This window comes from Lactuca saligna, chromosome 1, assembly GCF_052625555.1.
Source record: "Lactuca saligna cultivar CGN05327 chromosome 1, ASM5262555v1, whole genome shotgun sequence".
Taxonomy (NCBI): Eukaryota; Viridiplantae; Streptophyta; class Magnoliopsida; order Asterales; family Asteraceae; genus Lactuca; species Lactuca saligna.
This window is the reverse complement of record NC_136417.1, coordinates 3,308,315-3,320,364: the sequence shown is the minus strand read 5'-3', so window position 1 is coordinate 3,320,364 and position 12,050 is coordinate 3,308,315. Positions and strand designations below refer to the sequence as shown.

Below are 12,050 nucleotides of genomic sequence, written 5' to 3'. Positions count from 1 at the left end.
GATTTTCTTTAAAAAGCTGCAATTTTTTCTTAAAAAATGTCAATTTTTTTTGTGATCTCTAGGTATTTTTTTTTATGTATTTTTATGATTTTTAGGTTTTTTTTTTGTTTTCCAAATAACCTTTCCATATATATTATTCTATTCCAATTTGCTACAAGAGTACAAGTCACTTTGGTTTTAATTTTTAATTTGCACTAACTGCTTGGTCTTTTACTCCTAATTTGATGGATAAAACATAGGTTATAATGTATGCTCGGAAAAGAAATAGCTTTTATGAAGTCAATTATCTTGTATTTCTCTCTTTAATGTCACGCGTCTAGCTTCAAATGTAGTCTTTGAATTTTGCATGCTAAGTATAAAAGAAAAGTCTTGGTTTGGTATTTATAAGAATAAATAAATTACAAACTGAGACAAATTTGATTGTAGATTTTAAAAAAAAAAAATTAACTTAAAATCAAAATTGAATTGTTTCTATTATGATACATGCGATCTATTGAGTTTGTGTTTGTGTCTAGAGGTACGAATGCACTATATCTTACCAAGTACTACTGCTGCGACCGACCTAATCCAATTTGATAAATTTTTTCCCTATCAAAATTTGTATCATCTATTTGTTTCTATCTGGGTTACATTATCTTGTTAGATTCATGGTTGGATGTTCAAGGGGAACTGTACATGTCTAATTAATCCAAATACTGTAATTTTTCATTAAGATCATAAGTAAACCTACAATAGTGATGTTCGTCTTCGGAAGCTAGCTATAATGTCATAGCCCGTTAATTAAGTTTGAAAATTATAGGATAAAGGAAAATATTAATTTTATGCCCTCTTCTAAAAGTGATAATGATTTAGTAGGGTAATAAGGTTTCCAGCTTGTCCGTATTATATCACTAAGGTTTTTTTTGTGCGTATTAGATCAATATAGTTGTTATTACCGTTTAGAAATAGTTCTTTTACCGGTTTTAACGGGTAAAAATGACTATTTATAAACAATAATAACAACCATATTGGTCTAATACGCATAAAAAAACATTAGTGACCTAATATAGACAAACTGAAAACCTTATTACCCTCTTAAGTCATTAACCCTAATTATTTATAAAACATGCTTACCAATCAATGTGACTGATTTGTTTGACTGAAAAAGTTGCTTTCATTTAAACTTATCTCACAACCCTTTCAGAACTTCTAAGTCCAGAAACTCATATGATTGATGATCTTCATTACATAAATATGCAACATTTTATCAATAACTTTTTTTTTGTCATTTAAATGTTTACATGAACACATCCATATGTACAAAAACAAAATCTCACTTTGATACCTCACATCAATGTCTACATTTGATAACGAATGGAAATGTAAAACCAACAGGGACTTGTATAGGATATCTATTATTAATTATTTTATAAAAGCAAAACCACAACATGAACTAAAAAACTGAAGTTGCAAAATGAATAAAAAAATCAGCACATAAACAAATACATACATACTATATACAACACATAAACGGAAGTTTATAAAGCATGGAATTTAATGACAGGAAAAGTAAAAAACTTAAAGGAGACTTTATAGAAAAAAAGATCACCCTTACTTGCCACAAATGGTTAAAGACATCAACAAGAAGATCAATCTGACCATAGAATCCACATGTTGTCTCGATTTGTGTGTGTCATCCTTGTGCAGGAGCCATGCTAATCTTCTCTGTATCTTTCCAATTTTATCGGATGTCCCCAAAGGGACGACAATAAATAAAGAGCTTCGCCATATAGAAGAGTAGCAGATTATATGGGACGACGCGAGTTCTAAACGAAGTAGTTTACTGTTGATGGTCATATATTCTCGATGTCTTTAAAATTAGGGTTAATGATTTAGGGGAGTAATAAGGTTTCCAGTTTGTCCGTATTAGGTCACTAAGATTTTTTTGTGCGTATTAGACCAATATGTTTGTAATTACCGTTTAAAAATAGTCATTTTTACCCGTTAAAACCGGTAAAAGGATTATTTCTAAACGGTAATAACAACCATATTGATCTAATACGCACAAAAAAAATCTTAATAATCTAATATGGACAAACTGAAAACTTTATTACCCTCGTAAGTCATTATCCCTTTCTAAACATGTAGGTGGCAAAGGATCCCGTCATATGATACAGCCCATTCAGCAGCCCAAGAACAGGCCCGACTGGAAGACCCACAAGCTACTAGTCGACCTAGAAGGATCATCAAGAAACCCAGCAGATACTTGGAAGAACTATGAGCTTTTACTCGGTCAACTAGTCACATAGGATTCTCTTTAATTCCACACATGTTGCATGCATTCCTAAGATGTTGGGTTCCACTATACACCCACGTCCCTAGATATTAGTAGCATTAGTTCAATCATTTTTTATTTAAGCACTGTAAGTTCATATAAAAAGAAAACACAGAAAATTGCTCCAGTCTTGCTTCTCTCTCTACATTCTCTGGAGGTTAACCACCTCGAATTAGGTTTTATCACTTTGGTGCTTTCATTCCACTTACCATGCCTCCCAAGCCAGAAACTAAACCCGATGAAAACCCTCTACCTCAAGATCATCTTCAAGCTTTACTCCACTTAACCACCGCCACTAATACTCGCCTGGATGTCCTCACAACGAACATGACAAACCTTGTCAATCTTATCACCAATCAACACATAAACCAAAATCCACCCCCACCACCACCCCCACCACCGCCTCCACACAACCCACGTCCCCCAAAAATTAATCTTCCCAACTTTGATGGCTCAAACCCACTTGACTGGGTCTTCCAAGCAGAAAACTATTTCACATACTACAACATCCCACCAAATCAACGCCTTGCTCTTGCTGTCTTCTATTTCACAGGTGATGCACTTAGTTGGTACAAGCATATGTCCACCAATCACCTCTTGGGCACCTGGCCTGAGTTCACCCAAGCACTTGAAACGCGTTTTGGACCCTCCACCTACGAAAATCACCGGGCAACACTTTTCAAGCTCCGCCAAACATCTACAGTGGCTGCCTATCAATCCGAGTTCGAAAAAATTAGCAATTGTGTCGATGGCTTACCAACTGAAGCTTTGCGAGACTGTTTTATCTCCGGACTCCGTGAGGACATACAGTCAGAAATTGCCATCCAAAACCCACTCAACCTCCACCAAACCTACGGACTCGCCAAGCTCATTGAAGAAAAATTCAGCAAGTCTCGCCCTTGCCCTACCTATACACCCCGATCCCTCACCTATAATAACACTCAACAAATAACATCCATCAGTACAACAAATCAGATCACCACCCAACCACCACTCTTATCGACACCACCTAAGCCCAAACCCACCATACCGTTCACTCGCCTTTCACCGGAAGCCCTCCAAAAAAGACGTGTTGAAGGCCTCTGCTTCCGCTGCCCTGAGAAATTCCGACCGGGACACGTCTGCAATCCGCCCCAGTTCTTCCTAATAGCTGATAATGAGGACACATCAGATGCCACTCAACTCACCATGGATGCCAAGACCACAACGAACGACACCATCACAGACCAGACTCCACATTTCTTGTCTTTATCCGACGCCGCCTTCTTTGGATTACAATCACCCAGAACACTTCGCGTTACTGGTCACATCAACGGTCACCCGGTCACGACACTCATAGATTGTGGCAGCACCCACAATATTATACAGCCTCGCCTCGTATCCCTACTCAAAACCACACCAGCAACAATCACGCCCTTCCCTGTAATGGTCGGAAATGGCCAACACCTAGAGTGTAACAGCTTTTTCCCAAATGTGCCACTAGAACTCAATAAGACTACCTTTTCAGTTCCTTTATTTGTCCTCCCTGTTGAAGGAGCAGACGTCATATTGGGTGTCGCTTGGCTTAGTACATTGGGACCACTGGTTGCAGACTTCTCCATTCCCCAACTCTCATTCACCATCAACAATCACCCATTCATCCTACGTGGTGAACCTCTTACATCACCCGTGTCACCTAGCTCACTACACACTCTGATTCGCAAAAATTCAGTTGCTTCAATTCACACTCTCATCTGTCACCATCAACAACCAGCAACCATTCATCCAAACCGACAACCACATCCTAACACCACCATCGAAGCCCTACTACACCAATACCAAAAACTCTTCGACCCACCTCACGAGTTGCCACCCACACGTCAACATGATCACCATATTCCACTATTCCCAAACACCAAACCTATTAACGTCAAACCATACCGTTACCCCCATTACCAAAAAGAAATTATGACCAACCTCATATCTGACATGCTTGATAGTGGCGTAATTCAACCAAGCCAAAGCCCATACTCTTCACCAGTCCTACTAGTTCAAAAAAAAAAGATGGCACATGGCGTTTCTGTGTCGATTATCGGGCACTCAATGCAGTCACAGTTCGTGACCGATTCCCGATCCCAACTGTCGATGAACTCTTGGATGAACTTCACGGGGCTAACATATTCTCAAAAATTGATCTTAGGGCCGGCTATCATCAAATCCGTGTCTCTCCAGCAGATATACACAAAACGACATTTCGCACAATTGACGGTCACTATGAATTTCGCGTTATGCCATTCGGCCTAACAAACGCCCCATCAACATTTCAAGCAGCCATGAATGATCTCTTTCGTGCAGTCTTACGTAAGTTTGTCCTAGTTTTTTTCGATGACATATTGGTGTATAGCCCTTCCATGGATAAACACTGTGAGCATCTACAGTTCGTCTTTCATACACTGTTGACCAACAAGTACCACGCCAAAGAATCCAAATGTGTTTTTGCCACCGTTGAGATACCCTTTTTGGGTCACATTATCTCAGCTAAAGGTGTTAATGCAGACCCAGAAAAACTTGACACAATCCAAGCCTGGCCCACCCCCACATCCTTTACAACCTAACGAGCCTTTTTGGGCCTAACAGGCTATTATCGGCGTTTTGTTCAATCATATGCCCATATTGCCTCACCCCTCACAGACATACTAAAAAATCCCACCTTTATTTGGAACGAGCAACACCAGAAAGCCTTCACACAATTAAAAGAATCCATGACCCATCTTCTTACCCTAGCACTCCCCAACTTCAACGAACCGTTCGACCTCACCACTGACGCTTCCGGAGTCGCCATCGGTGCTGTGTTATCACAACAAGATCAACCAATCTCGTTCTTCAGCAAAAAGCTCTGTGATCGCATGCAAAACAGTTCTACTTATGTTCGAGAACTTTATGCGATAACCGAATCCATAAAAAAATGGCGTCAATACCTCTTGGGCCGCAGATTTCGAGTTTATACCGATCATCACAGCCTAAAACACCTATTAACACAGACCATCCACACACCAGACCAACACAAATGGCTCACCAAGCTTCTCGGGTATGATTTTGAGTTACACTACAAACCCGGAAAAGAAAACAAAGTCGCAGACGCACTTAGCAGAATCGAAAAACCTCACCTGTTAGCACTATCCTCACCAACAGCTACATGGCTCGATGAGTTACGATCCTACTTTTCCAACCATCCAGAAGGACAGAGACTGTTAGCACAACTGGAGCACAATCCCTCTTCACTACCTCACCATACAGTTCAAAACGGCTTGGTTTACATCCAAGGTCGTTTATTTATACCTAACGTACCACATATTCGTTCTATTCTTTTGCAGGAATTCCATACATCTACACTAGGAGGTCACGCCGGAATCCAAGCTACTTTCAGACGTCTTGCAGCTTCCTTCTCATGGTCCAAACTCAAACAAGAAGTCACAGAATTCATTCGGAGATGCACCAATTGTCAGGCCACCAAGACGCCCACACACAAACCATACGGCCTCCTTCAAGCATTACCCATTCCCACCCATACATGGGAAGATATAACCATGGACTTTATCACCCACTTACCGCCATCTAATGGTAAAACCGCCATTTGGGTTCTAGTTGATCGGCTCTCAAAGTTTGCCCATTTTATCGCTTTACCTAATCACTTCACATCTATATCACTCGCAACAATCTTCCTCCGAGAAATCTACCGTATCCATGGCCTCCCCAAGACAATTATCTCAGATAGAGATCCACTCTTTCTAAGCCAATTTTGGACTCAACTCTTCAAACAACTAGGCACCAAACTGAAACACTCGAGTGCCTACCACCCGCAAACCGACGGACAAACTGAAGTGGTCAACAGATGCCTCGAATCCTACCTCTGTGCTTTCACCTACGATGAACCCCGCTCTTGGCAACGATTCCTCTACCTTGCAGAGTTTTGGTATAATACGAGTTTTCATTCATCCATCCAAATGACCCCCTTTAAAGCCATGTATGGAAGGGATGCCACTACAATTCACGACTACACACCGGGGATGAATCGTACAGCCTCTATCGACAACTCACTGTTAGAACACCAACGCATCATCGATCTTCTCAAGGTCAATCTCAGCCAAACCCGCACCAGAATGATCAAACAGGCAAACAAGAAACGTCAAGACAAGCAATTTTCAGTTGGAGAATTGGTTTATCTTCGCTTACGAAACTATCGTCAACACTCAGTAGTCTCGCGAGAAAATCAAAAGCTATCCAAACGATATTTTGGACCCTACAAAATACTCGAACGAATCGGTCCAGTGGCGTATCGACTACAATTACCAGAAACTTCCAAAGTACACCCAGTTTTCCATGTGTCTCTATTGAAAACCGCTCACACCACAGAAGTCTCACACGAGTTTCCAACTGAATGGATCAACGATCTCCAAGCCACAACAACAACTCCAGCACAGGTCATTAATCAACGCCAGCTCTAGTCAGGGATTCAACAAGTACTCATTAAATGGACCGACAAAGATATTTCTGAAGCCACATGGGAAGACGCAGAAGAGATCAAACTCAGGTTCTCGGATTTTCCTACTGGACTCGAGGACGAGTCCAATTTGGAGAATGGGGGTATTGATACAGCCCATTCAGCAGCCCAAGAACAGGCCCGACTGGAAGACCCACAAGCTACTAGTCGACCTAGAAGGATCATCAAGAAACCCAGCAGATACTTGGAAGAACTATGAGCTTTTACTCGGTCAACTAGTCACATAGGATTCTCTTTAATTCCACACATGTTGCATGCATTCCTAAGATGTTGGGTTCCACTATACACCCACGTCCCTAGATATTAGTAGCATTAGTTCAATCATTTTTTATTTAAGCACTGTAAGTTCATATAAAAAGAAAACACAGAAAATTGCTCCAGTCTTGCTTCTCTCTCTACATTCTCTGGAGGTTAACCACCTCGAATTAGGTTTTATCATCATATGTGATTTTTTTTTTGTTTATATTTTATGCGAGAATTTTTTTTGTGTTATCCTTATAAAATTTTCTGGTTCTACCTGTATTACTTGGATAATGCCGTTAAAATTTTAATTTTAATTTTTAAAGAAAAAAAGCCATTAACTGCGCGCCTGGATTTCACGAGAAGTGTGCATGAGTCAGCGCCTCGGATCCTCTTACAGTTTACAGCTGTGCACCCGACCCAATTTCCAACATTCAAAAAGCATACACTGGGCGCCAGCTGGGAAGAGTTAGAATTACTCTTCCTCCCCCAAATTTCAAATTTATCCACAATACCCACATTCAATTATTCATATCACTATCAAAAATTCAAAATATCATCCACACACATTTTCGTCTTTTGTTTTTTTCCCAATTCTTCAAAAAGTCTGCATCTTTGCCCTTCAGTTCATAATTTAAACGCTTTTTTTTTTCTTATCGTATTTGATTATCTCTTGTTTAAAAAAACCGTAAACTAAAATGTTCAATTTAACCCATAGATGGAATGATATTAGAAACTTTTTTGAATAGTTCACCAATAAAAACCTAATACATACAATAATTAGTTGATAATATCAAATAAAGTGAATCCAAAATCTTTCTTCTTATAATCAATAGATAATATCACACTTGTTGGTAAACCAACTACGGAGTAGAGCAAATGGAATAGAAAAGATACATGTATCTCTAGTTTACTATTATTTATGTACATTCTAATATTGTATTTTAAAAGGATAGTCATAAATTTTATCAAAATTGTATGATGTATGTAATAATCTGACCAAATGTTTCTCATAATGATTATATTTCTTAATATTGGTTTTGCAAACTGCAAATTCGTTTTGTGAATGCACGTCTAAAATGATCGGTTAACCTAATTATCGTTTTTATTTATACCTTTACAATATCATACATATCTATACTAACTTTTTTATTTAATAAAACAAAGTATTGTTAAAACCCATCTCCCATTTTAAACTTCTTCAATTATGAATTTGTTTGTAAATAGTTATTAATTTTAGTTTAAAAGACTGAATAATAGGTTAAAATAGTTGCATGCATCTAATTATCTATATATACATAAATATTAATTTAAAAGAGCGTGAATATTTGAATTTTGCATCCATTAATAACTACAAACCCGTGTGGGACTGGGAACAAGTTACAGCTGTAGGTTCTTCTTGCCTGCTAAGCAAAAGGCTTTTCTTTATTATTTTTGTTCTAACAAACAACCTAAAATTTAAAAATAATTTATTTGTTTACACTATAAATATCCCATTTTCACCATCGTCTCAATACTCACTACTCACTTCCTCGCTCTACCTTTCCCATCTTTTCAATCCTTCCTCCTCTCTCTAAAACCTTCACAAAAATGGCGAATGCTCGTCGTCTGGTTCAACTTCTCTTCGTTGTCTCCATCTTCCACGTCTCCTTTGCTGGGAGACAACTCACTGAGTTAGTCAGCGACGCGTCTAACCTTTTGCAATACCACAACGGTGCTCTTCTCACCGGAGATATCTCCGTCAATTTCATCTGGTACGGCAACTTCAAACCGTCGCAGAAAGCCATCGTCTCCGATTTCATCACCTCACTCTCCTCCGGATCCGGAGTTTCTCCAAAATCTCAGATCGAACCATCCGTCGCCACGTGGTGGAAGACCACCGAGAAATATCAGATGAAATCAAAAAAGCAACGTTCACTTACACTCCGACTCGGTAAACAAATATCCGACCCGGCTTATTCTCTTGGAAAGTCGTTAACGGACGAGCATCTGGTTCAGTTAGCTTCCAAAGGGGAATTAAGGAACGCTGTTAACGTCGTGTTAACGGCATCCGACGTGGCAGTTGATGGGTTTTGCTCCAGCAGATGCGGGACCCACGGATCCTCGTCATCATCTTCGAAGATTCCCAATGGGAAAGGAAAGAATAACAAATTTGCGTACATCTGGGTTGGAAACTCGGAGACTCAGTGTGCGGGTCAATGCGCGTGGCCATTCCACCAGCCGATCTACGGACCACAGGCTGCACCGCTGGTGGCACCTAACAACGATGTCGGTCTCGACGGAATGGTCATTAATTTGGCCGGTTTGTTGGCGGCTACAGCCACCAACCCATTTGGAAACGGGTATTATCAGGGGGATGCAAGTGCACCGTTAGAAGCTGCATCCGCATGTCCTGGTGTGTATGCTAAAGGAGCTTATCCTGGGTACGCAGGGGATTTGTTGGTGGACTCGACAACAGGTGCAAGTTATAATGCACATGGTACAAACGGCAGAAAATACCTGCTTCCAGCCTTATACGATCCATCGTCCTCAACTTGTTCCACATTGGTTTAATTAAAACTCAAAAGTCATATTAGAGCATAGCGACTAGTCGAGAGAGAGAGAAAAAAAATAGAATTATTGTAAAATCATAAATTCATTTATTTATTTTATTTATTATTATTATTAATGGACACTGAATTCTAGTATTTGCTTTTGGCCTATTTTTTAATTAACGTTTCTGATGCACGAATTAAGATAATATGGTTAATTAACAATTGAAGGTCTCTCTTTTAAATTCTGTAGTGCAAAACTGATTTGTGTTGGACTTAAAAACTGACGTGTTGAATTCAACATTGTCTACGGATTGAAGCCTGGCCTGGCCCAAAAAAGTCTTGGTGAAACCTGGTTTTAAAATTTTGAAATTTATGTCGACACATATTGTTTCGAACACATTTAGTTATGGGAAATTCGTAAAAAAGTCTATTTATTTTGGTTTTATTAATAAAAAAAAAAATCATTTTTTGAAATCAATAAATATTTATAAAATTATCCTCTTAACTAGTTAGTATTGGTTTTAAGGTTTAAATTAAAAAAAAAAAAAACCTTGAATAATTTTTTTGTTAATAGGATTAAAGTTCAATGATTTTTCTGAAGATTTTTTTTATATATACTATTTTTTTTAAAGAAAATATATATTTATTTATTAAAAACTTAAAATAATAATAATTTTTTTTATTAAAAACATAATAATGATTATTATTTTTGGATTTTTTGTGTGTCTCTCTAACAAATATCGTTATTATAATCATAAAAATATCATTTATATCCAAAATAACTTAAACATCTTCGGGTTTGGGGAGTGAAATTTTCACCGTGGGACATACTGCTTTAAAATCTGTCTAATGAAAAATGACAGATGAGAGAACGTGCATGAAAAATCAACAAATGTTTATACCGTTCGTATTTGACACTTTGCGTTTTCTTGCGACAGATGTTGTAGACCTCCTCAATAGAATCCAATATGTTATGCAGAGTAATGTTTCGTTATTTGAAAAGGGGTTGTAGCACAACTTGTTGTTCGTTACCATCTACGTCTATGTAAACGATTATTTGAAAAGATATTTGTGGTTGTTATGGTTTCTAGAAACTTGCTAAAATCTACACTAAGTGGTTATAATAATATTTTTTTCATTATTTATAAACACGATAGAAGGGTTTAATGATAATATATATATATATATATATATATATATATATATATATATATATATATATATATATATATATATATATATATATGCTTAGGTTATTTTGTTTTTACTAACTATTGTGTGTCACAATGCATAAATTTGGATACCGGATGAAATAGAATCAAAGATCATGATTTGAGGGTTTATGATATTACAATAGGGTAACATTTACCATATAATCACACAAATTCCAACATAAGGGCACTTTAGTCAATTACCGTATAATAAAAAAGGAAATTTTCGGATTTTTAGGGATAATTAATTCCTTTATTTTTTAAAATCTGAATATTTTAAATTAATTCAAATTTAAAAATCCAATTTTATTCTGTTAGAATGTCAAACATTAATTAGTAAATATATTTTCGATTTTATTCTTGCGGAATATATTTCCAATGCATATATTTTTTATAAACCTGATTTAATAATTCAACACATATTCTTCATATACATTAGAACGTGAATACAAAATCATACATATTCTTACAAACTAATAGTCTTATACAATTTAATATAGTTATATATATTTTAACGGAATATCATAAAAAATGAATAAAAATATTAAGAAATAACATTCTAAAATATACAATTATTAAGCAAATACATATGATCTTCATCAATGGTCCAAATAATGCACTTGATTAAAATTATGATGAAAATGTGATATATTATCATAAGAATGTAATTCTTCCTAAAATATATTTGTTGTTGAACTCGATTCCAAATCTTTCTGTTGTATGATCAATATTGAATTCCTTCTTTAAGCTATTCTGAAAGAATAAGATGTATTATTCGTTAGTATTATTAGTGAAGCTAATGTACTTGTTTTTAATAAACATTCTTAAAGACATTCTAACAGAATGCATTTATACAAATAAATTCTGAGAGAATATAAACATTACTTATTTAATAGAAACTATATAATAGAGGATGATAGCATATTCTAACAGAATGTATTACATTTTTCCTATCTTGCAATGTTTTTTACTTTTCCTGTCTTGACAAATAAGGAGATTGAAATCAGATTATATCAGAATAATAGATATTCTAAGAGTTTTGACAGAATACATACCACATGACCAAATTCTAACATAATGTATTTCATTTTTCCTATCTTGCAATGTTTTTTACTTTTCCTATCTTGACAAATAAGGAGAGATTGAAATCAAATTCTGTTAGAATAATAGACATTCTAAGAGTTTTGACAGAATACATTCTCTTTTAGGTA

At 36.7% G+C, this 12,050-nt stretch overlaps 2 protein-coding genes and 1 non-coding gene across 3 annotated transcripts; 2 read left to right on the top strand and 1 right to left on the bottom strand.

Moving 5' to 3' along the window:
- Positions 1-1,640: 1,640 nt before the first annotated feature.
- LOC145027895 (U6 spliceosomal RNA) lies at positions 1,641-1,743 on the bottom strand. The gene has a single exon (XR_013675658.1). It is a non-coding gene; the product is annotated as a U6 spliceosomal RNA (small nuclear RNA).
- Positions 1,744-2,524: 781 nt separating this feature from the next.
- LOC145047611 (uncharacterized) lies at positions 2,525-4,908 on the top strand. The gene is made up of 2 exons (XM_078995916.1): positions 2,525-4,222; positions 4,294-4,908. Exons 1-2 carry the CDS (start codon positions 2,525-2,527, stop codon positions 4,906-4,908), a joined length of 2,313 nt encoding a protein of 770 aa, XP_078852042.1.
- A 3,692-nt stretch (positions 4,909-8,600) lies between these two features.
- LOC145030122 (protein PHOSPHATE-INDUCED 1-like) lies at positions 8,601-9,762 on the top strand. Its single transcript, XM_078978551.1, has one exon. It carries the CDS (start codon positions 8,685-8,687, stop codon positions 9,645-9,647), a length of 963 nt encoding a protein of 320 aa, XP_078834677.1. The 5' UTR covers positions 8,601-8,684; the 3' UTR covers positions 9,648-9,762.
- Positions 9,763-12,050: the final 2,288 nt, after the last annotated feature.

Excerpts from the sequence above, each read along its gene's own strand:
- LOC145047611 (XM_078995916.1), top strand. The coding sequence starts at position 2,525 with ATGCCTCCCAAGCCAGAAACTAAACCCGATGAAAACCCTCTACCTCAA. Across the intron at positions 4,223-4,293 it reads CAAACACCAAACCTATTAAC|TGGCGTAATTCAACCAAGCC; the intron begins GTCAAACCATAC and ends CATGCTTGATAG.
- LOC145030122 (XM_078978551.1), top strand. The coding sequence starts at position 8,685 with ATGGCGAATGCTCGTCGTCTGGTTCAACTTCTCTTCGTTGTCTCCATC.